Below are 26,834 nucleotides of genomic sequence, written 5' to 3'. Positions count from 1 at the left end.
CCACTGACAGACTGAGGAGACCCCACACTATGTGACTCTTGAATTCCACCCGGGGGTTAAATGTAACATTATACAAAGTTATTGTCTGTTATACCTGCATTTTGATCACTCTTTATAGATCTATCTATCTATCTATCTATCTATCTATCTATCTATCTATCTATCTATCTATCTATCTATCTATCTATCTATCTATCTATCTATCTATCTAAATGGCAAGGGAAGACACAGAGGGAAAGTCGGAGTCACCAACTTATTCCGTTCCTATCACAAATCCTAGATTAATGGGTGCTGGCAAATCTGTTGGTTCATCAAATCCTCTCAGTCGTGAATTGGAAGTCCCAATAAATTCAAAAGGGTGTCATTTCCTTTACAAAATATGCTTTAAAATGGACTGAACATGAAGTTCATTTTGGAGCTAGAGGACCACAAACTTTGGGAGAATCCACAAAATCCATATGTCTTGCATAACTAGACATCAAGACACATTGAACACTGCATCATATATGGGGGTGTGTGTTTGTCATACCGTTAAGTCAGAAGGCTCTGGACAAAATAAAAAGGTGAAGTCATTCCGAACCGGGCATACATAATTCTTTTGAACACAATAAGAAAAAACAATGCAACATCAACAAATGCCACAAAATTACAAAATGTACATCAATAAAAGCAATTAAAGCGTTCACAAGGGATAAAAAAGATATGAAAAAGGAACTGAGACATAAGCCAGGGGAGTAAAAAATGACATGCAGCAGGATAAGACCTTCACTGGCTGCACTGACACCACACCACACCTGGGCATGGATTGGTGGGCCACACCAAAGGGTCTCAATACTTTTAGAAATGACAGATCCCAGCTTTTGATTTTTAATACATTTGTGGCAAATTTATCAATTTAAAATTAAATCTATGACACAGTAAAGTGAGCAGAATGTCAAGGAGTCTGAATAATTTTCAGACCCCACTGTGTGTAGAAACACAGATAGGAACAGCACTCTAAGATTGATAGATGTGAAAGACAGTATATAGTAGGATAGATACACTATTGAGAGTTGGAGGTAGCAGCCTTATTAATATTTAACAGTGAAAATCTTTCAGTGTTGTAGATTCATTGCCTGCTGAATCAAAGATGGCTTTCATCATGTACCTTTTTTATCCTTTTAGTCACATGAATCTCTAGCAGGGTAACAAGGCGATGTGAACTTGCCCACTTACTGCTTTTCTCTTTTTAGGCTTACTTGCCTAAAGGAAAGAATCTTGTTTCTTTACCCTTTGAGATTTTTGTTTGCCTTTTTTAAAACAGAGAAAAACACACACTTCTTTATAAAAAAAAAAAAAAATTGAGAAAATTCTTTACCGTTTAATGAGCCCTGTCTGATCTGATGACGGAGACTGAAATGGTAAATCAATACAAGTAGAGCTAAAAAAGAAGAATCTGTAATTTGGATAAGGAATAATGCACTTGCAGTGAGTGAGTATATAATGATAATCTGCTAACTAATGAGTGCACCACAGAGATAAAGGAAATGTTTCAGCTATAGACATTACCATTACACAAAATCGATGAGAAATTCAGCAGACACCGCAGTTTGTTTATTGCACAGCCAGATTATGAGTGTGCTATTAACCACCTTTATTTTTTAGTATAAGATATAAAGCTAGGATGTCACTGGGGCACAGAGAGAAGTTTTGTTGCTTCATGGATCTAATGACCTGCTTTTGATTCCTACACCTGATGACGGCCTGTGTTATATCTGTGTGGTCCTCCGCTGACTGTGTAGATTTACCTTCTTTTCTCCTTAAAATATATTTTTGTTTTTCCAGATCCTGGCAAATGTTATCATCTTCATTTGTGGAAACCTGGCAGGTGCCTACCACAAGCATTTAATGGAGCTGGCTCTGAAGCAGACCTACCAGGATACCTGCAACTGCATCAAATCTCCTATCAAACTCGAGTTTGAAAAACAGCAACAGGTTGGGGTTTTTTCTGTTTTAATTACGCTGTTCTTGTATTGTTCAACAACGACAGGCATTTTCAAGATTCTTCTTATCTCCTATATAATTAAACACTAAGGTCTGTATGTGCAGTCTCTAAGAGCAATCTTATTGGTCAGTTTGGCCTTGGTCTGATTGGGCAGTTTGGCTTTGGTCTGATTGGTCATTTTGGCTTTGGTCTGATTGGGCAGTTAAGCTTTGGTCTGATTGGTCATTTTGGCTTTGGTCTGATTGGGCAGTTAAGCTTTGGTCTGATTGGTCAGTTTGGCATTGGTCTGATTGGTAATTTTGGCTTTGGTCTGATTGGGCAGTTAAGCTTTGGTCTGATTTTAGTTTAGTTTTGTTGATGCCATCAGAAGAGGAACTGAAAGTGTGAGACAACTAAGTTAGTTGTGTACATAATAAATATTATATAAGTTAATGTACTTGATTCTGTTTTGTTGTTCAGCACAATCATTTTTATTGCTTTGTAAAATCGCCATTAAATATGATTTGATGTGGATGGACCATTCAATACCGATTTTATATGATAATAATGATAACAATAAAGTTGAATTCTATTGGTACATTATAATTATGAAATAAAAAGGTATGTTCCTATTTTCAAGTGATGGTTATAATTATTACTATTTATTTATTTATTTTAGATTAAACTCAATTAGTTTAGATACACTTTTATTTGTCCCCAAGGGTAACTTAAAACTTTGCAGAAGCTCAAGAGAAGAAAAAAATGATATATTTTGGTCAAATGAAGATGTAAGAAAGTCTATATATATATATATATATATATATATATAGTGGCGAGTGGCTGGGGCTGTGCCCAGGAGGAACGGAGGAGGGCTTGCGCCTCCTCCAGACCACGAGGGGGTGACCGCACTGGTGACTTTTGGGGACCGCCAGGGAGTGCCCCGATGCCTTTGGAGCCCTGGACCTCAGCACTTCCACCACACCCGGAAGTGCTAGGGGTAAGAGGACTGGGGACACCCAGAGTGCTGCCAGGTGCGCAGCCGGCACTTCCGCCTCACTGGGGAGTGCCGGTGGAGAATTACCGGGAAGCACCTGGAGCACATCCGGGTGTATATAAAAGGAGCTGCCTCCTTCCACTTAAGGCTGGAGTCGGGTGAAAGAGGACAGAGCTCGGGAGGAGAGGCAAGGAGGTGGCCTGAAGAGTAAAGCATTGTGAGGGCCTGGACTTTTGAGGGTGATTTGGTGCTGTGGCACTGGGTTGTGTGTGTTCACTATTGTAAATAGTTGTAAAATAAACGTGTTGTGGTGCATATAATCATGTCTACCTGTCTGTGTCTGGCCTGTTCCCCACTATATATATATATATATATATATATATATAGTGACAGGTGGCAAGGAAGCAGTCATGAGACGGAAGTAACATTAGGCACCACCCCGGCAACCCCATTTAATTGTTACAAAATAAGAAACAAATAACTGAAACAGTGCTGATGCTGCTATTAGTCAGCTGTGCTCTCAGCGATTCCTTCTTTCTTATTTCTGTAGCTCTTCACAGATTTGGGTCTTTGTTGGCAATCAGATGCCACCTTTCTGGTAGTTGTAGACTGGAAGGGGCGGGGCTGGCTCAGCAGTCACAGCCAGTTGGGAGGGGCCTCACTAGGCATCGTCTCAGGGTTGTAGAGAAAGGAGAGGATGCCATTAGTGACAGAGCCCCCTGTTGCCCAAGAGTGGCAGTGCTTACCTCAGTTGAGCTTGTCGGGGACCCTGAGACACCCATGCGTGTCAATATATAAGTATTACAAAAAAGGACAGAATAAGAAGTGAGACAATCAGAGGTACAGCAAAAGTGGGAGAGATATCCAAGAGAGTCCAGGTAAGCTAGTCGATGTGGTACGGACATGCTGTGAGGAGAGACAATGAATACGGTAAATGGCTTTCTCAATTTTTGGGAATGGCATGCATTTCACTGAAACACTAAATTTCACTGTGAATTCAATTCTGTGTAAAACGTTTGTGCAAACTCTGGCTGGGGTGTCAATTCATTGTGGGACCCTCTGACACACTAATCCACTACCACAACTCACAAATCTTTGGAATGTGAAAGAAAACTCAACATACCCAAAGGAAAACCTCATGAGAATGTGCAGGTTCCACACAAACAGTGACCACTCTCCTGAGAATAAAGGTGCCAGGGTGATCCTTCAGAGCGATGCCACAGGGGAGCCATTTTTGGGTGGCAAAAGACCCAACCACATGAAGTTTCCAGATAGAACCTGTAATCATCCAATGGATTGACAGTCTGATCCTGTGACAAATTTTTGGGGTATCAACCCAGCTGTCCCTGCTTACTTGCAAAATTCAACCAAAACAGCACGCAGTGGAGTACAAAATTGCTGCCCCGAAACACTCGGGCTAATTGAGTGAACACGACTAAATCAGCTGTGAACAAGCTATGGAGCTCCTCTTCTTAGGTGACTTGAACCAGAGCTGGCGCCCCCTTCCAGGTGGTCTCGCTTTTATGGCCCAGGGAATGAAAGGGGTGGAGTCAATTGCCCTCGCTGGGTTGTCTCTCTGCACTGTGGAGGAAGAAGAAGACGAGAAAGTTAGCAGCAGCGCCCCCTCTCAACTCGGAATGGTATCACATACCTGGGAAGAACTTAGAGGGTGACCCTCAGACATGCAGACCTTAACTTATTTAGATCTGAAAATAGTAAGTAACCAAGAACAGAGGGTAGCAGATTTGTGAAACTGCAACAAGTCCTGATTTTAAAAGGACTCTTACTGCATTCAGTCACACAGGCTAAGTGCAGGTTGTCTTAATCTGTCGGTGACCTGCTAGGTAACTAATCAAACATTAATGCTTTCTCGTTTTTCTACATATTACAAAGTTTTTCAAAGCAAAAAGAATCAACTTTATATGCAAAGAAACCTTCCCACAATGAAATGGTGCTTCATCAAGCAAGGGCTCAACAAGGAACAACACAACCTAGTAAAGAAGCATAAAGTACCATTAAAGAACCAGTGCAGGATCCACAATGAAACAGCAGTATCCACTGCGTCATCCTTCACATCACAGCATCACACATTGAAAAGCTGGAAAGAAAAGGCCTCTCTGTTTATTCAGATATTTAAGAAATAAAAAAAAATCAATATTAATTGAACCCAATTTCCTGGCAAAGGAGCTCGCTTTTTCTAAAGGAATTGACAGGACACTGCGGTTCTTACAGATGTGCCCTTTGCATTATTCCTTTCCAGTGGTAATCTACATACTGTTTATATCTTACATAGTTTTATTAGATTCTGCCAGTAATTTGTTTGCACCTGAGTCACTTAGGATATTCAGCGTCTGCTGCTCCCTTCAAATTGTAAAGCCTGTCAGGCTGCCAGTCCTTTCCACAGACACACAGAAGACGTCTCCCAGATGTTTTTACAGGGCCAGCTGTGAATTTTTTTCCAACTGCAGCTTTTATTTGAGACATGTACATTCAAGTCTGGGCATCTTCTTTTAAAAACAGACATTTGTGTATTCAGCGTATACCGTGTCAAGGCGCTATACAAGTGCAGATCGACAGTGGTAAGAAAAAGTATGGAAAGCCTTGGTAAATAACTGCATTTATGTGTAAATTTACTCTAAAATAATGTCTGATCTTTATCTAAGTAACATTAATGGGAGACCTATTTTTATATAGTGCCTTTAACATCTATCTATTGTGGATTATGGTCGGCTTGTCATCCCGGCCAATGCCCCCAGGCCACCAGGTGGAGCTCTCCCTGCAGCATGGAGGTGCCACAGATACCAGCAGGGAATCATGGACAGTGGAGTTTTACTTTACAGCCCTGCTGGATACCACAGGGGCCAACAGAGGACGCTGCAGGGAGGCCCAGAGAGTCGTATGTGCCCTATAACCCGGAAATACATCGTAGGCAAAGTGACAGGGGAAATGACGTACTTCTGGGATGAAGAAGAGGACTTTTTATCTGACCCGGAAGTGATAGGAAGTCACATGGACTGAAAAATTGGAAACACTTCCGGGTCAGGGAATATAAAGGAAAATGGGAAATCCCAGACGGCGAGCTGAGCTGGGTGGATGGGTGGCAACGCGTCTGGGAGTAGGAGGATTGTTTATTGTATTGATTAGCGATTGATTATTATATGAGTATTGTGGAGAGGAGGGTGCTTTGTGCACTGTTTATTAATAAAAAGTCGAATTATTGGACTTTTGCCTGGTGCCTGACGTATTGTCTGAGGGTTCAAGAGGACGACAGTGTGACAGATAGAGGACGCTATCTATCTATCTATGTGTATATTCTAAAATAGTGCCTTTAACATCTATCTATCTATATTTATATAGTGCCTTTAACATCTATCTATCTATCTATCTATCTATCTATCTATCTATCTATCTATTATATAGTGCCTTTAACATCTATCTATCTATCTATCTATCTATTATATAGTGCCTTTTACATCTATCTATCTATAATATAGTGCCTTTAACATCTATCTATCTATCTATTATATAGTGCCTTTAACATCTATCTATCTATCTATCTATCTATCTATCTATTATATAGTGCCTTTAACATCTATCTATCTATAGTGCCTTTAACATCTATCTATCTATCTATCTATCTATCTATCTATCTATCTATCTATCTATCTATCTATCTATCTATCTATCTATCTATTATATAGTGCCTTTAACATCTATCTATCTATCTATCTATCTATCTATCTATCTATCTATCTATCTATCTATCTACCATATAGTGCCTTTAACATCTATCTATCTATCTATCTATGTATCTATCTATTTATCTATCTATCTATCTTAAATGATACATTTTGGGCAGAGGCAGGTTACATGGATGCCACAGTGATGAACAAAGAGCTAAATATGACTTAACTTGGTCATCAAAGCACAAGGAAAATATCCAAAGTTCATCTCTTCATCAGGCAGGTCCGCCACTCACGAGGATGTGATGCTTGCCCTCCATTCAATGGTTTTGGCTGTTTGGTCTGACCCTCCACCTTCTCGTTCTCATCCTCTTAAAGTCAGTAATTGTCTGTACAAGTCTTCAAAAAGCCTCTGCTGTGACCCCGTTAGTTTTGTGACATTGACTTACTGACTGGGAGAATCTCAACGCACCGTTTTTTTTCTCTTAAAGTTGGTGTTAGCAGGCACAACTATTCCTCCATCAGAAGTCTCGCTTTCTCTGCTGTGAAATTGTTAGGAACACAACACTGAGCAAAAACTGTCACCTACTGACTAGGAGAGTATTGACTTGCCGATCAAAGGGGCCGCAGTGAGTGTGCATGTGTTTTGTCACTGCCCACCCCCCAGCATGTGCTCTGTGTCTCATGGTAAGTGTAATTAAGGCTTTAACCGCACAGTTTTTAGAACTGTCCTGCACCCGCTCTGGTACAACATGGATCCTGAACAAGGTACACCACAGAAAACATACTCACAAAATAACACACGTGAACTTTGACTCAAGCTAACTCAAGTTAGGAGTCAGCAAATGTGGAGTTCCACTGATGAAATGAGATTGGGGGTGTGGTTCAGAGCTACTTTCGACCAATAAGAAATAATTTTGAGTTTGCTCTTCACAAGAAGCATCTGCTGATGTGAAGCATGCCCAACAAAAAATGAGATCTCAGAAGATCTACAATCAAGAAATGTTGATCTGCATAAAGCTGGAAAGGGTTACAATGTCATTTTAAAGAGTTTGTGGTTAGTCAAAGTGTTCAAAGTGGAGGTAATTTAACAGTGTGCCTACTGTCCCTGGACATGGATGTCCACTTGAAAGAAACAACACAGAATACTTACTGAGGTAAGAGAACCCCAGAGTCATACTTAAAAGTCTTAAAGGACAGGGACGCTACCCACTACAAGAGTTGAGACATGAGAATAGAAAATCCGCTGACACTTATCAGCTTAGGAAGTCCTTTTAAGAGCCATGTCATTGATGACAAGCCAGAGAGAGAGACTGAGAGGCATACAGCAGGAAGGCAAACGATGAACAACAGAGTAAAGTGCTGCAGAGTGACACTTCTGATGCCATCAGATCCTATCAGATCCTGAATGTTCTAGGCAGAGAACTGCAGAGGGACAGAGCTTAGACAAGAAGGAGGAGGTGGAAGCTGAAAATTCAAAGTGAACTTTGTCATCTCAACCATATACAAGTACACAAAATTGTGTAGCTCAGGGTCCACAAAGTAACAACATGACGTGCAAATAATAAGATAATAATAGAATTAAAATTTAAAATTAAAATTAAAACACAAACAAGACAAGACAAAGAAGTAGCAGCAATATTGACGTGTAGTTAGCAATATGAACATTGATGCAATGTATGGTATTTGCAATCTAGATACATAAATATAGTCAATAGATATGTAATATAATAAATAAATAATAGATATAGATAATACAGAAATGCTCAGTGTATGATAACAGTTGTTTAAGACGTGTGAACAATGACAGGTCAGAATGTTTCACAGCAGAAGGATATCAGGAGTGTCCAAATACTTAGAGGTCAGTATTGGATTTTCAGTTCTTTTCTACATGCCCACTCGTCTCGTCTGAAAGTACTTCCAGTCTTCCATACATTTGGTCCACAGTGTAGCCAAGAGCAGGTTGAACGTTTCAGAACTTTCAAATGCTTGGCTGTGTCTGACTGTGTTCCATTTCCATTCATGAGGGCATTTTCTGGAAGTAGTTTGTTTGACAGTGTTCTTGTATAAATACATATGATCGGCACATTGTGAGCGTGCGACTGCAGGACTTGACTGAAATGAGATTTTTTTCATGTGTGCCACTGATATCGTTTGCTGTTGTCCACCTTTAGTCACCATAGACGCTGTGACTAGTAGAGAGCCCTATATCCTAGACACAATTCCCAGGTTCAAATAGTAATTTCTTGGACCAATTACTTTCAACAAGTTTCCACAAGTTATGCCAAACGCCATTCTCTTTTTTTCTTCTCCTCCTCCACTCCTCCCAGCTGAGCTTTGTCCAACGTCCATACACGACTCTGATTTGCCTGAGTGAGGCACAGCAGCTCCTTGTATCTCAGACCTGGGAGAACTTCAGGTGCCGGGGCATTATTCGTAGGAAGCGTCACAAAATAGGGATCACGAATTTCTGCAGCAGCACCCACAGAACCCAACAGGGCTGCTCTATGGGACTACAACTCCCAGCAAGCTCTGTGGGTGTCCATAAAGGTAGTGTAGCCTATTGATGCTGCCACGTAGGGTGTCGGGAGAGCCAATAGTCTGAATAGGTTCTCCATATCCCTCCATTACACTGGCCAGGTTAAGGTCTTCAGTCCATCCTTGCCAGGACACCAGTGTACCTACTTTCAAGGTGACATCTGCTAATCTTCTGGCTTTCCGATTGTTGCCCAGGTAAAGGAGTCGTGTACCATCCAGGTCAGGACACCAACCCCAGTCACAATACTTCATCTTTCAGTAGCTTTGCTATCTCCATTCTGCATGAAAAGCATGACTTCTATCTAGCCATTCTGTCCTAGGCACCTGATTGATGGAGGAGGCCATCACTACAGACTGCAGGGTGGGAAAGTAAGACATCAAAAATAAGTTTGGGTGGAGTATTGCTTTAACGTGGTGTCATTTTTAGACTTTCTGACATTGTACAGGTCTTCATATTTGCTACCATCCTTTTTCTTGGCATCCTCCATCGTAGCTATGAAAACCATTCAGTAACATCTGATATGCCGTAAAACTATCTCTTTGAAGCCATCTTGTGCTTTCACTCGAGCATTTCAAAGTAGGCAGAGAGTTACTGTACCAGTTCTTCCAAAACTGCTGTTTGCACATCTCTTGGATTTTATTATTTGTAACCTTTATGACATTTTAATTATTTCCATCATGCTAAATTTGAACTTCTTTGAAACAATTATCTAATAATTTAACATCGTATAATCTGTGAGGCTTCATGCTTAATTATTTGTTAACACAAATGTATAAGGAGTTTCTCATGGTTCACTCGCTGATGGCATTTTTTCATGGAGGCTATGAAATCAAGCATGAGACACTAATGATTAAAAATTAATTCACTGGTATCTTCTGCAGCAATCCAGCTAATCTTGACTCTGCACTGCTAATGTAGGAAAGGTATGAATAGATAAAAAAAAAAAAACGTATTCTTTACAGGAAGACATGAGGAATGTAATTATGTAGGGCAAGGGTCTCAGACTCAGTCCACGGAGAGCCACGGGGGGCTGCAGCTTCTCAGTTCCAGCCACTTTCCATAATCGTAGCCAAAGCCTGCTGCTAATTGAACATTTCTGTGGATTCAGAAACTACGCAGACCCCCTCACTTTCCACACACTTTATTTTATTAATTGTGACTGCATACATTTGCCATTTATGCCCACCTTTAGCATGGGAAAGAAATTATATATTTATTATAAAATAGGGCAGCAGTAGCTCAGTCGGTAGAGCGGGTGGTCCAGCAATCGGAGGGTCGCAGGTTCGATCCTGGCTCCCGGCATGAGAATGCAGCTGTTGTGTCCTTGGGCAAGACACTTAACCTACCTTGCCTGCTGGTGGTGGTCGGAAGGATTGGTGGCGCCAGTGTTCGGCAGCCTCACTTCTGTCAGTGTGCCCCAGGGCAGCTGTGGCTACATAGTAGCTTATCATCACCAGCGTGTGAATAGGTGAATGACTGTTGTGTTGTAAAGCGCCTAGGGGGGTTCTTGAACTCTAGTTAGGCACTCAAATACATAATATCAAATACAGGCCATTTACCATTATACAATACAATATAATGTATTTTTGTATAGCCCAAAATCACACAAGGAGTGCCGCAATGGGCTTTAACAGGCCCTGCCTTTTGACAGCCCCCCAGCCTTGACTGTCTAAGAAAACAAGGAAAAACTCCCAAAAAAAACCCAGTAGGGAAAAAATGGAAGAAACCTTGGGAAAGGCAGTTCAAAGAGAGACCCCTTTCCAGGGAGGTTGGGCGTGCAGTGGGTGTCAAAAAGAAGGGGGTCAATACAATATAATACACAGAAGAGAACAAATCCTCAATACAGTATACAAATAAAAATTTTAGAAGTACGTAGCAGAATTTAATAGAGGATGACATCACATAATAGGATTTGGATTTGTTTAGAGTCCTGGAGACCTCAGCCATCAAGCCGCCTCCCCATTTGGCCATTCCACGGCTAAAACAGTGCTGGGCCAGCCAATCCGATGAAAGGACTCCTGCGATCCTCCATCAGGGATGACTTTACCATAAGCAGGCACAATAACTTGGCAGGTGGGCCGTGGCACCAAGTGCCACATTTGAGTACCGAAAAGAGAAACAGAATAGGTGAGGGTTAGTATCAAATTATAACTATCATGTTACTTATGTTTTATTATTATTATTATCATCATCACCAAATTATTGGGGGGTTTAGCACATGATGGCTTGTGATGCAACTGTCAATGACTCTGTGATTTTTGGAAATTAAAATTAAGACTAAAAATTCATGTTAAATTCACACAGTGTTGTTCAATTAATTGGTGGGTATGTCCTACAATGGCAGGTTTTCATTCATTGGGTGGGCACCTACCTCATACATCATCCTGCTACTCACTATTGGGAATAGATGAGAAAAAAAATAGCAAATTTGTCCACTTAAAATTAAAAGTTTCAGACAGTGAAGGGGTCTTCTCAATACTTTCTGAATCCAATGGTATTCTCAATTCGCAGCAGGAGAGGGTAGCTAATATGGAAAGTGGGTGGAATGAAAAACTGCAGCCCCTGTGGCTCTTCACAGGATGAGTTTGAGACCGTTGATGGTCAAAAATGGCAACTGTTTGCCATTAAAATTAAATCTACAGCACAATAAAGTGTGCAGACAGTGAAGGGGTCTCAGTACTTTTTAAGTCCACAGCCGTTAGAATGATCAGGAAGTACACAAGTCATGGCCCACTGGGTGAAGATCATGGACACACAGTGGAATTGATGTACCTTATCAGGCCTGGGAAGTGTTGGGAACGTTTAACACCATAAGGGGTCTCAAAGCTTTGCTGATAATAGGGTGGCCTGGTGAGGCCCAGCTGAATGTGTCACTAAGGTGACCCTCATCAGGATAAATGAAATAACAAAAATAATTATAAATGGCGAATGACTATGTGACAGGTTAATATTTGGCCTGGCCCTTCTTACTTTGTGTCTGATACAACTCTTACGTCAATACGTTCACATTTTGTAAAAATAAAGAGTGAGCGGGTCTCCTTGAGGGAAAACACTTTGGGGAATTTTACAGACTGTTAGTTAACTGACATCTCTGTCACTACATTCTCAAACCTATTATCGTCGTGGGAAATCATCATATTCTAGCATCCATATGGAGACTTTGAATATTCAAATATCTAAGAGGGAAAAGAAAAAAAAAAAAACAAAGGTGAAGTGATTTCTTTAGGGAAAATGAGTCATTCTTCTGCATCATTAAACACTTTTCATTCTTAGCAGAGCCAGCTGATTCTGAGCAAACAGCTCCGAAAACTAAGCAGAAATTGAGATCTAAAAATAGCCCGCCATCAGCAACCTTTTGATTGCTCGTAATGTGGCGAGACGGTGGAAACAGTAAAAATGTGAGCAAATTGCTAAAAGCCCTCCTGTCCCAACGCACACACACCCACACACCAGACCCCCCGATCACTAATGTCACTAGCAATGCTGGCCGTGATAAGCATACCTTATATTAAGTCACGTCAGGTGGCTTTATTGTCATGCCATCCATACACTGTATTGCAGCATACAGTGGCACGACATATACATAAATACAGGACAAGTGCAGGGCAGGTAAAGAACTATACTGTAAATAAATAAATAAATAATAGGCAGGTGAATAGATAGTGTGGACACCATTGGGCGCTCCAACTCCCCAAACACCCAACACAAACAAGCAAGTTAAAAGGCAAAGAGTCTTTTATTGTGGGAAAACTCTTCTTTATAAGCGTTTCCCACCACTTCAGCCTCAAGAACAGTAAAGTGCAATAAGCACACTCTTAGTCTTCCTATCTCTCTCTGTCTTTTACTGGTCACTGCCTTCTCTACTCCTCCTCGTAAGCTTTGTCAACCTTCCACCCAACTCTGGCTCGTCCATCTAAGGCAGGCAGCTCCTTTTATCTTCCACCTGAAAGTACTTCCAGTCTTCCATACATTTGGCCCACAAGCCCTTCTGGGTGAGACGGAAACCCCATGAAGTAGGGCTCCCCAGTCCCTGCAGCACCCATGGAACCCAACAGGTTTTAGTCAAAGAACTCCATGTCCCATGCTGTCCTGTGGGGATCTGAGGCACTGCTGCAACCTAGGAGGGCTTCCATCTAGCACTTCGGGGGAGATAATGCCCTGTGCACGTTCTCTCCCCTGGTCTTTCTATCTAAGGCTGTCCCTTACAATAGTCATAATTTGAAATAGACAGTAATGAATAAATAAATTATAACAATAAAACTAATAATAAAAAGCAGCAGTGGTGACAAGTATAACAAATGTACAGTGTATGAATACACTACTAGGAGCAGATCTGAGGCTAAGGGGGGCAGCACAGAGTTCAGGGTCTGAACAGCCAAGGAGTAGAAGATCCTGGCAGGACTGGTTTGGATGCGACATCACCTTCTGCCAGATGGAAAGTGGGACAAAGAGACCCTGAGAGGGGTGGATGTGGTTCTTCACAATGCTGTGCAAGGCTTTACAGAGATGTCTTCAATCCCAATGATCCTTTCTGCAGTGTTCACTGTCTTATCGTAGGACCTTATGGTCAGAGACACTTGCAGTTCCCAAACCAGGCGGTGATACAGAAGATCAGAATGCCCCTGTAGAATGTTGCAAGAATGGAGAGAAGTAGTCTTGCCTTCTTCAGCCATACGGTGCATAATCAGGCCGGTTTTTAATGATTTTTAAGCACAGGAAGAAAATTAACATTTGAAAAATTGGTAATGTAATAAATCAGCAAGAAAAGCAACATTATAACAATGCACGGAACGAACCAACACAGTAAAACAGTTTGCTATGGTGCACGCGGTCGTGAGTCGTAACCGAAAACTCGGTTTTTAAAGACTGCTTACTTCATTGTGTTTTAACCTCAGTTGTAAAGGATTGTTTTGAGGATCCCATGGGATACCCCTTGCAAACCGTTTTACACGCTGCATATGGCGATTTACCTCCGCGAGAAACATGTCTCTATGAACAGTCAACGTGGTGGAGTTGGTGGGCGTGGCTCCTTCTGCGTGCGCCATAGGTGTCTTACTTATCGGCGGCTCAGTGAGTCCACGCCCCTTCCGGCGTGCTTTCCATGGTTGTATTGCCTTAGTTAATTATATATATAGATGGACCAGAAGGGGCGGGGCCTCTCTTCCTTTGTTGCCCTCATTGGGTGTCTGCTCAGCACTGTGAGGGGTAAAAGGACATGAGACTGTTGCTAGCGTCAGCGCCCCCTCTTTTCCCAGAGTAGTGTTGCATAATTCAAGTGATACCGGAAGGCAATCCTCTGACGGGCATGTGTGATACTTCATTGACACCAAAGCCTGGAAAGCTGGAAATAACGTCAAGGTGAACTGTGGGACCTTCTATATGTGACACGCTCAAATATATTATGTGGCCACAATGTTGTTTTTTTTTTTTGTTTTGTTTTGTTATTCCAATAAATAACCTACGTCATGATATGTGGGAAACAATCGGTTCCAGTTGTGGAGTGGACCGTGAAAAAGGATTGTGGAATGGAGCAGTAAATGCACAGTAAATTCACACTAAGTGGTTCCGTTGGGGATGCATTAAGGGGATAAAAGTCTGCCCGCCCCTCACACACAACTTGGATGACGGACTGGAAGCGGCTTGATCCCATTGCTGCTCCACTTTACCTGCATTCCCAAGGTTAGTACGTGATAAATTAGAAGTTGTTAACTTTTAACCGTGAGTCAAGTTATACTCCGATGTGAATCTCAGGAAGCTACGGCGGTGGGTTGACGAGTACCGCTATGTAGATGCAAAGTTTAAAACTCGACAAATGCGGGCGGCAAGATCCTCCATTGCAAAGACCGCCACTTTGTGTTAGATAGATGGCAGTGACGTGAATAACACTCTCCAGGCGAGAGTCCGGCTTTGTAAATATTTGCTTGGCTCCTGAACTCTTGGTACTCCTGTTAAATGTATATTTTGTAAACTGTATTAGGTGTAAGTAAGTTGTAGAATGACTGAGATGTTTGTGATGAGTGATTACTACTGTGTTATTTATACATGTGTGAATATGAAACGGTTAGTTTATGAAGGTATTTGAAACATGATAGAGTAGCTTTAATACTGTTGTGTCCTGCCTTTAGAAATGTTATTGGAAAAAAAGAGTCCTACAATGAAGAAGCTAGTTGTGCCTGTGCATATAAGCTAATCAGGGGCAAATGTTCTGGCCCAGAGTTTTGCCAGACAGATAACATAGCATGCTTTAAGTACAGTTTTTCTGTAATACAGTGCATCCGGAAAGAATTCACAGCACATCACTTTTTCCACATTTTGTTATGTTACAGCCTTATTCCAAAATGGATTAAATTCATTTTTTTCCTTAGAATTCTACACACAACACCCCATAATGACAATGTGAAAAAAGTTTACTTGAGGTTTTTGCAAATTTATGAAAAATAAAAAAACTGAGAAAGCACATGTACATAAGTATTCACAGCCTTTGCCATGAAGCTCCAAATTGAGCTCAGGTCCATCCTGTTTCCCCTGATCATCCTTGAGATGTTTCTGCAGCTTCATTGGAGTCCACCTGTGGTCAACTCAGTTGACTGGACATGATTTGGAAAGGCACACACCTGTCTATAGAAGGTCCCACAGTTGACGGTTCATGTCAGCGCACAAACCAAGCATGAAGTCAAAGGAATTGTCTGTAGACCTCCGAGACAGGATTGTCTCGAGGCACAAATCTGGGGAAGGTTACAGAAAAATCTCTGCTGCTTTGAAGGTCCCAATGAGCACAATGGCCTCCATCACCCGTAAGTGGAAGAAATTCGAAACCACCAGGACTCTTCCTAGAGCTAGCCGGCCATCTAAACTGAGCGATTGGGGGAGAAGGGCCTTAGTCAGGGAGGTGACCAAGAACCTGATGGTCACTCTGTCAGAGGTCCTCTGTGGAGAGAGGATAACCTTCCAGAAGGACAACCATCTCTGCAGCAATCCACCAATCAGGCCTGTATGGTAGAGTGGCCAGACGGAAGCCACTCCTTAGTAAAAGTCACATGGCAGCCCACCTGGAGTTTGCCAAAAGGCACCTTAAGGACTCTCAGACCATGAGAAAGAAAATTCTCTGGTCTGATGAGACAAAGATTGAACTCTTTGGTGTGAATGCCAGGCTTCACGTTTGGAGGAAACCAGGCACTGCTCTTCACCAGGCCAATACCATCCCTACAGTGAAGCATGGTGGTGGCAGCATCATGCTGTGGGGATGGTTTTCAGCGGCAGGTACTGGGAGACTAGTCAGGATAAAGGGAAAGATGACTGCAACAATGGACAGAGACATCCTGGATGAAAACCTGCTCCAGAGTGCTCTTGACCTCAGACTGGGGCGACGGTTCATCTTTCAGCAGGACAACGACCCTAAGCACACAGCCAAGATATCAAAGGAGTGGCTTCAGGACAACTCTGTGAATGTCCTTGAGTGGCCCAGCCAGAGCCATGAGAGGTGCTGCAAAAAGGAATGAGCGAAACTAGCCAAGGATAGGTGTGCCAAGCTTGTGGCATCATATTCATAAAGACTTGAGGCTGTAATTGCTGCCAAAGGTGCATCAACAAAGTATTGAGCAAAGGCTGTGAATACTTATGTACATGTGATTTCTCAGTTTTGTTATTTTTAATAAATTTGTAAAAACCTCAAGTAAACTTTTTTCACGTTGTCATTATGGGGTGTTGTGTGTAGAATTCTGAGGAAAAAAATTAATTTAATCTGTTTTGGAATAAGGCTGTAACATAACAAAATGTGGAAAAAGGGATGTGCTGTGAATACTTTCCGGATGCAACATATTTTCTTATACTACCCTAACGGCTATGGATTACTTATATGTATGTGGGTGTTTGTATGTGATCCTGTCTAATGGGACTTTTGGTGAAATTAGCTATTGAGGACACACCTGAGAATGTGAATGTAGAATTCTTCTGCTTCTTTCGGCTGCTCTAGTTAGTGGTCGCCACAGCGGATCATCTTTCTCCATCTCTTTCTGTCCTCTACATCTTGCTCTGTCACACCCATCACCTGCATGTCCTCTCTCACAACATCCATAAACCTTCTCTTAGGCCTTCCTCTTTTCCTCTTCCCTGGCTGCTCTATCCATAGCATCCTTCTCCCAATATACTCAGCATCTCTCCTCTGCACATGTCCATTCATCACAATCTCACCTCTCTGACTTTGTCTCCCAACCATCCAACTTGAGCTGACCCTCTAATGTCCTCATTTCTAATCCTATCCATCCTCGTCACACCCAATGCAAATCTTAGCATCTTTAACTCTGCCACCTCCAGCTCTGTCTCCTGGTTTCTGGTCAGTGCCACCGTCTCCAGCCCATATAACATAGCTGGTCTCACTACCGTCCTGTAGACCTTCTCTTTCACTCTTGTTGATACTCATCTTTCACAAATCACTCCTGACGCTCTTCTACACCCACTCCACCCTGCCTGCACTCTCTTTTTCACTTCTCTTCCACACTCCCCATTACTCTGTACTGTTGATCGAAAGTATTTAAACTCATCCACCTTGACTAACTGTACTCCCTTCATCCTCACCGTTCCACTGACCTCCCTCTTCTTCACACACATGTATTCTGTCTTGGTGGTCCTACTGACCTTCAATCCTTTCCTCGCTAGAGCATATCTCCACCTCTCCTCGGTCTCTTCAACCTGCTCCCTACTATCGCTACAGATCACAATGTCATCAGCAAACCTCATAGTCCACGGAGACTCCTATCTAATCTTGTCTGTCAACCTGTCCATCACCACTGCAAATAAGAAAGAGCTCAGAGCCGATCCCTGATGTAATCCCACCTCCACGTTGAGCACATCCGTCACTCCTACCACAGACCTCACCACTGTCACACTTCCCGCGTACATATCCTGTACAACTCTTACATACTTCTCTGCCACTCCTGACTTCCTCATACAATACCACAGCTCCTCTCAGTCACCCTGTCATATGCTTTCTCCAGGTCCACAAAGACGCAATGCAACTCCTTCTGGCCTTCTCTATATTTCTCCATCAACACCCTCAGAGCAAAAATTGCATCGGTTGTGCTCTTTCCTGGCATGAAACCATCCTGCTGCTCACTAATCATCACCTCACTTCTTAACTGAACTTCTACTACTCTTTCCCTTAACGTCTTGTTGTGGCTCATCAATTTTATCCCCCTGTAGCTACTACAGTTCTGCACATCCCCCTCATCCTTAGAATTGGCACCAATACACTTCTTCTCCACTCCTCAGGCATCCTCGCATTTTCCAAAATTCCATTAAACAATCTAGTTCTCCTAAACACCTCTGTGCTTCCACAGGTATGTCATCTGGACCAACGGCCTTTCCATTTTTCAACCTCATCCACATTGTGATCTCATTGCTGTTTCACTTTACCTGTATTCCACAGACTAGGCCAAAGACCCGGATAACAGCAAGGTCGGCGGAGTTCAGTTTCAGACTTACATGTTTAATGTAGCGCATCCTCTGGTGGAGGCGAAGCTCACATACACTTCAGGATTTGCTGCTTTATCATTTCTGTTGTTGTGGCCTATTCATGGGGCCAGTGACATATACACAGGTACGCCGCATGTGCCTTTCTAAAGGATGTCCAGTCAGTTCAGTTTGCCACGGGTGGACTGCAATCGAGTTCTGGACGCATCGCAAGGAGAATGAAAGCAAATGGGATGGACCTGAGCACAATTTGGAAACAGGGTGTAATTGCAGACTGCAGTTATCTACGAGGTCAGTCATGTAATGCCCCAATATCACGAAACGCCCTCAACGTCCGTCACGTAACACCAATCACATTAGACTATGATTAACATTAAGGCCCCATTACACTATAGTTAAGATTAGAATAGTAGAAGGGTTATCTGAGTCAAAGGGCATTTTCTGACTGACGTTGTGGGCATTACCTGATCTATGTCATAGGTATTGCAAGCTGCAGCTAGACAATTCTCCAATTTGGAGGTCCACAACTCAGAGTCTGAATACTTCAAGAAAGGAGAGATTTCAGTTTTTTAAGTTTAATGCATTTGCAAATCTTTCAGGAAACATGTTTTCCATTTTGTCAGTATGGGTTACTGTCATCCATCCATCCATCCATCCTCTTCCGCTTATCCGAGGTCGGGTCGCGGGGGTAGCAGCTTAAGCAGAGAAGCCCAGACTTCCCTCTCCCCGGCCACTTCTTCCAGCTCTTCCGGGAGAATCCCAAGGCGTTCCCAGGCCAGCCGGGAGACATAGTCCTTCCAGCGTGTCCTGGGTCTTCCCCGGGGCCTCCTCCCGGTTGGACGTGCGCGGAACACCTCACCAGGGAGGCGTCCAGGAGGCATCCTGATCAGATGCAACACAGTAATTCTGAAGCACATGATAAACACGTCGCTGCTTTAAGGGAGTTCTTATCATTTGTACATTGACACCAAAGTATAGAACCTTGGAAACAACGTTTTGCGTAAGCAGGTTTGGGATCCAAATAAAAACAGAAGGCAGTTGGAACAAAACCCTGCAGCCACAGGGGGTTCCCAGGACTGAGTTGGAGGAGCAGTGCCCCATGGGAAGGCATCTAGTGATGTCTGGATTTTTGGTGCTTATTTTAACTTTTTCTCTTTACAAATATTGCTTTCACACAAAAAAATCTAAACCCATACGCTCCATTAGTCGATAGAATTGGAGTTTTGTGTCTGTTACAAAGAAATCAATACCAGAAAATGACACACATTATTTTTTTTCTGACAGATACAAAAGAAAAGTAAAGCCAAATGTTGATTTAAAACATGTAAGGCCTGATGGCCGATTATCCCGCTCTCACACTGAGTTCAGGGTGCACGCAATGCCCATCTCTGTCAGGTTTTGATTTCTTTTTTTTTGAACAGTCGTTCACAATGAGGTAGTACTGGCAGGGAAAAAAGCAAAAGCAGCCTGCTGGCTAAATGAGACCTCCGACTGTGTAAAATAAAGATGTCTTACTATACGAAGATGTTAATGGGGGAAGAAAGAGGACTTGCCATTTTAATAAAAATAACGATGAAGCTTGGCAAATTTTTTCTTTTACATCTTTAATAATACAGCATGCAATTAAGCATTGATTACATGATATACAGTACAGCCACCCATCCTTGTTAGGTGCGTTTGCATACAATATGTGACGCGATTAATGTTAAAGCCCATGTCCGTCTGTCCTACCGCATGAAACAACTCGGCTCCCTGTGAACCTATTTTTGTTGAGCTGTGGAACACATTTTCTTCAAAGAAGTGCCTCAAGACACTTTGATTTTCATTCAGATATCTCAAGCAGATTGCGCTGTACAAAGCTTTTAAATTTCAGAGTCTCCCTTTGAAAAGCATCGGCAAATTTGCAGACTCGTACATCTTGAAACGGAGAAACATTCGGTGCAACTTCAACTGGGAGCCAGTTTACTGATTAAATTCTACCGTGAGAACAATTGCTTGAACTTGTAGACAAGATTGAGAGACGTGAGACGTGCAAGCTAAGAGAGCGCTCTTCGTGGAAGCTTCAGGAAGATGACAGAAGGTGGGCGGAGCCTCTCTCTCTCTGTATGTGTGTGTGTATAGTGTGACAGATAGGGGGCGCTATTGCTCCCTTGAACCCCTGTCCAATACGCCAGACACCAGATGAAAGTCCAAAAGTAGACTTTATTCATACAGCACAGTGCATAAACCACTTTCCACCCCACAATACTCATCAAATGCAATACAATAACTAATCAATAAACTCTCCACCACTCCCAGACGCGCTGCCACCCTTCCACCCACCTCAGCTCGCCGCCTGGGAGCTCCCACAATCCTTTTATATTCCCTGACCCGGAAGTGTTCCAATCCAAAGTCCATGTGATTCTTTATCACTTCCAGGTCAGATAAAAAGTCCTTTTCTTCACCCCGGAAGTACGTCATTCCCCTTGTCCATGTGACTCGGACGTACTTCCGGTAAGAAAATAGTCACTGCTCCTCCCTGCAGCGCCTTCTATTGGCCCCCATGGTATCCAGCAGGGCTGTAAAGGAAAACTACAATGTCCATAATTCCCTGCTGGCATTCGGGGCACCTCCATGCTGCAGGTAAGGCTCCACCTAGCGGCGTGGGGGTATTGGCCGGGGTGAACGGCCAGCCATCTATCACAATAGATATATATATTTGCATACAAGGGGATACCCATAAATTACTGGAATTGAAAAAGCAAATTGTTTTAATAAATTTTATTTACTGAATCTTTAGTCTCCTTCAAAGTACTCTTCATGTCCCAACATTTTTCCCAATGGTGGAAACATTTTTGTCCAAGGTCTGTAGCGATTTTTCTTTGTCTTCCCTTTGCGGTACAAAAACGCTTTCCTTTGAGTTCTTTTTTCATATGTGGGAACAAGAAAAAGTCACACGGATCAACGATCAAGTGACGGTTCCCCTTGTTTGAAATGCAAAACCCACCCGTAGACCAGTGTTTTACTTAAAGCTTCCTCTTTGAAAGCAGTTTCAAGCATCATTACAGTTTCCGTACCAAACACAATTTAATTCAGACTTGCTGGTTTTTTGTGATGGGTGATCATAAAGAACAGCGAGTCTCTGTTAAATTTGTGTACACATGTACAGAAAATTAACTTTATCAATCAATCAATCAATCAATCAATCAACATTTATTTATATAGCACATATTCATACAAAAAAATGTAGCTCAAAGTGCTTTACAAAATGAATAGGAAAATAGAAGACACAATAAAAAATAAACATAAGTCAACATTAATTAACATAGAATAAGAGTAAGGTCAGATGGCCAGGGTGGACAGAAAAACAAAAAAAAAACTCCAAAGGCTGGAGAAAAAAATAAAATCTGTAAGGATTCCAGACCAAGAGACCGCCCAGTCCCCTCTGGGCAATCTACCTAAATTTTTTCTAAAATTACCTAAAATTTATTCTGAGAGTGCAATTAATAAAAATCCATGAAACATTTGCAGAAGGACAATGCCACTCTGGCAGCACGTTGGCACAGTGGAAGCACCGCTGCTTCACAGTAAGGAGACCTGAGTTCACATTCCGGGTCCTCCCGGTGTGGAGTCTGCATATTCTGCCAGTGTCTGCATGGGATTCCGCTGGGTGCTCCAGTTTGTTCCCACTTCTAAAGATATGCAGGTTGGTGTATTGACAATGTGAATTTGGCCCTGGTGTGTGTGTGTGTGTGTGTGTGTTTGCCCTGCGATGGACTTTATGGCTTTAGAACACACTGGTGAGGCCTCTTCTGGAGTACTTTGTGTAGGTTTTGGTTTTCAGGCTACAACAAGGACATAGCAGCTCTAGAAAAATCCAGAGAAGAGCGACTCGGCTGATTCCAGGGCTACAGGGGATGAGTTATGAGGAAAGATTAAAAGAGCTGAGCCTTTACAGGAGATGAAGAGGAGACCTGAGTGAAGTGTTTAAAATTATGAAGAAAATAAGTGCAGTGGATCGAGACGGTGAATTTAAAATGAGTTCATCAAGAACACGGGGACACAGTTAGAAACTTGTGAAGGGGAAATTTCACACAAACATTAGAAAGTTTTTCTTCACACAGAGAATCACAGACACATGGAATAAGTGACCAAGTAGTGTGGTAGACAGTAGCACTTTAGGGACTTTCAAAACTCGACTTGATGTATTTTTAGAAGAATTAAGTGGACATGACTGGCGAGCTTTGTTGGGCTGAAAGGCCCGCTGTCATCCAGATTGTTCTAATGTTTGCAGTGTTGGTTAAAATGTGGATTTTTATTTTACTAGGCATATTTTCTGAAATATACAAATACTCATTTGTTAGCAGAGCCCAAGAAGAGTACACGAGTTACCACTGATGGTAGATACGCACATGGTTTCCGCCATCTTGTGACACAGGGAATTGAGGCTGTTCGGAGAGCAAAAGGAGCCCCTACTCAGCATTAGTGCGGTGGTCCTAAGTGTTTGTTTCATCAGTGTATATCCTAACATGCATACTGATAAATCTGACATCTTGGGTTTGAATCACACAGCTGATTGCTATGTGTGTGAAGTTTTCTTGTTTTCTGATTGTCAATGTTGTTTTTTCTCCAGATATTCTGATTTTCTTCACGAATCCCCAAAGTTTGATGGGTTGTTGTAACTGAAGGGCTCACATACCATAGGGCCGGGGCCCTCATGACACTAAACTGGATTTAGGTGCTTTGAAAATTTCATTTTATAGCATCTCTGTAGCATAGCATTGCAGTGTTCCTACAAAATATAAAGATTTACTTCATGAGGTAGAAGTACATAATTAACAAGAATAGTTGCATCAGATTTTTGATATATTATAATGTATAAACCATTTAAATTTTTCAAGTCTGAATACTTTCTTTTTATAAAAATTTGTCATTTTTTAGCCTCTGACTGATATCCATAGAGGGTTAGGTCCCTTGTAAAGGATCAAAAATAACATCATATTCCTATTCATTAATCTTGGAATAGTCCCAAATGATACACATTGCACGTGCTTATAAATTGACATTTTCAACCTTCTGGTAGTGGCTCTTAGAGGCCTAGGACCACGGTAAAATCAAATATCGTAAATATGATCATATGCATGACCAGAAACCTCAAAATTGCATAAAGCGATACTTCACATAAAGGTAAAAATCCAGATAGACTTTTTTTTTTATCCTATTAGTGATCGGTATCCTCGAAATTGCATAAAAAAAACACTCCACATAAAGTTAAAGATTCAAATATAAAAAATTGATCATATCCATAATCTGCAACCTCAGAATTGCATCAGATAACGCTCCACGTAAAGGTAATAATTCAGATGTAAAAAATGTTATATTCATGATCTGCAGCCTCAAAATTATGTTAAAGAGCACTCTACATAAGGGTAAAATTTCAAATATAAAAAATGTCTTCATGTTCATTATCAGCATACTCAAAATTGCATAAAACAACCCACCACGTTAAGATAAAATTTAAATATAAAAATGTTATCATGTTCATTATCAGCAACCTCGAAATTGCATAAAACAATACTCCACAGAAAGTTAAAAATTCAAATATAAAAAATGTATCATATTCATGATCTGCAACCTAAAAATGCAAAATAGCGCTCCACATAAAGAAAACAATTCAGATATAGAAAATGTTATTGTATTCATGATCTGAAACCTCAAATTTGCATCAAATAACATTCTACGTAAAGGTACAAATATACTATATATACATATATATATATGGAAGAGAGGGTCTGTGATACGGTTTGCATATTAGCAGTTGGAGATCCACAACGGAAGAAAATGAATCACGTATCATAAAGTAGTTTTTATTCCTGAGCTTTCAACCCCTACCAGGGGTCTTCATCAGAGGATACACTAAACACTATACAGAAACACTAAACACAGTGTACAGCATTCCATGCAGTTCGTGCTCAGCGGTATACATTGGACAAACTTCAAAAAGAATCGCAACACGTATACAGGAACACCATACGCCGTCAGAAGAAAGGACGCACTGTCATTGATCTATAAGCATACTAAATCAACAGGACATACATTTAATTGGGACGATGTACAAGTAAAATTTAAAGCCAATAATAAAAGTGCTAGAGAGCTGGCTGAATCCTGGTTATCAAATGAGAACGCCATCAACAGACACTTGGACATAAATCCAGCATATGCAAATTTAACAAGAACTTATTCTTAATAAACAAGACTTTACTTCCAACAACCTCAAACCCCCAACCAACCCCCCAACACGGACCTAGCTATAACCCCTGTAAGGTATTGCTATATATTGCATTTGATTCTTGTAAGTCTAAGCATTATCCTCTGATAAAGACCCTGGTAGGGGTTGAAAGCTCAGGAATAAAACTACTTTATGATCGTGATTCATTTTCTCCTTTGTGGATCTCCAACTGCTAATATATATATATATATATATATATATATACAGTAATCCCTCCTCGATCGCGGGGGTTGCATTCCAGAACCCCCTGCGATAGGTGAAAATGCACAAAGTAGAAACCATATGTTTGTGTGGTTATTTTTATATATTTTAATCCCTTAGAAACTCTCCCACAGTTTATTAATATTCTCCGCACAGTTATACAGTAAACCCTCGTTTATCGCTGTTAATCCGCTCCAGACAGATAAATGAATTTTCACGAAGTAGGATTCTTTATTTATAAATCTAATATTTTCGCAGTTAGAGCATAGCAAACCTGTTTACGGCCTTCTAAATACGTTTTTTAACATTATTAGAGCCCAATAGACATGGAATAACACCCTTTAGTCAAAAGTTTAAGCTGTGCTCCATGACAAGACAGAGATAACAGTTCTTTCTCACAATTAAAAGAATGCAAACATATCTTCCTCTTCAAAGGAGTGTTCGTCAGGAGCAGAGAATGTCAGAGAGAGAGAGAAATGTAAACAATCAAAAATCAATAGGGCTGATGGGCTTTTAAGTATGCAAGCACCGCGATAAACCAGCCGCAATGAAGGGATCAATGTGAAGGTAGTCTTTCAGCATTTTTTAGAGGAGCGTCCGTATCTTCTAAGCCAACAGCCACTGTGCAAAAACCCCTTCTGCTCACACCCTCTTCGTCAGGAGTAGAGAATTTCAGAGAGAGTGAGAGAGGCAGAGAAAAGCAAACAATCAAAAATCAATACGGGCTGTTAGAGCTTTGAAGTGTGCGAAGCACCGCCCGGGAAGCATTTCGTATATCATTGAGGAGTTTTATTTAATACGTAATACGTGCTCTGATTGGGTATCTTCTCAGCCATCCACCAATAGCATCCCTTGTATAAAATCAAATGGGCAAACAAACTGAGGAACCATGTAGCATAAATTAAAAGACCCATTGTCCGCAGAGGGGTTTAGGGGTTCCTAAACCACCAAACCATTGCTGTTATTATCAATAATGTAACACTAATATTACATTTCTTTCTCCATGTTACAAATAAAGACATACAAAATATTTATCAACTTGTAAGCAAAATTTCACATCACAACAACTGGCCACACATGTCTTTGTTTTCTTTTCTGACGTCGCTCCTCCGTCGTCGCAGTTTCTTTTCTGACGTTGCTTTCAGATGAGGCATATTTATTATATTGTTGCATACACCTGATTGGCTGACTGTCACTATGATGGATGACCTTTGCTCCCCAAATAATAAAGTTTTATGATGTTGCCTGAGGTATCGGCAAGTCTTCCTTTCCTAGGCTGTAAAATCAATTTAGCACTATGTTCTGAACAACTGTTATAAAAGTGAGGTATAAGGGAAGAGGATTTCCCTTTTATATCTTAATGTCTATACAAGTGTCCTGCATCTGATTTCATCTTGTCAGGATTGAGCAAAATATAATAAAAATATAGGGAATAATTTGTAGATTTTATACATCATAACAGTCAGTAAGGAGGTGCCGGACAAAACAATCTGAAGTGATTTCAAAGCCTTCATAAGTCATTCTCAATACATCAAAAGGCATACGGCAGTTTTATCGAATGTGTGACAATTTCATGTATTGACACTTCTTGATGCCAAGGTGTCTTTATATTGTATCAGTACCTCTTTCACTGGCATAACACCATCGATTTTTTTTTTTATTTGGAAAAAGGCCACTAGCAAATAAATTATAGCTGAGAGTGTAACCTAGACTGAATC

General features: G+C 41.4%; 1 protein-coding gene across 1 annotated transcript in view; it reads left to right on the top strand.

Moving 5' to 3' along the window:
* LOC120515751 (adenylate cyclase type 2-like) overlaps nt 1–26,834 on the top strand; it is a 623,137-nt gene that overhangs the window by 388,981 nt on the left and 207,322 nt on the right. The window contains exon 4 of the mRNA XM_039737035.1: nt 1,825–1,974. Coding sequence (XP_039592969.1) covers nt 1,825–1,974 — 150 coding nt within the window. The remainder of the gene's footprint in view (nt 1–1,824; nt 1,975–26,834) is intronic.

Source organism: Polypterus senegalus, chromosome 15, assembly GCF_016835505.1.
Source record: "Polypterus senegalus isolate Bchr_013 chromosome 15, ASM1683550v1, whole genome shotgun sequence".
Taxonomy (NCBI): domain Eukaryota; kingdom Metazoa; phylum Chordata; class Cladistia; order Polypteriformes; family Polypteridae; genus Polypterus; species Polypterus senegalus.
This window is presented reverse-complemented; position numbering and strand designations above follow the sequence as displayed.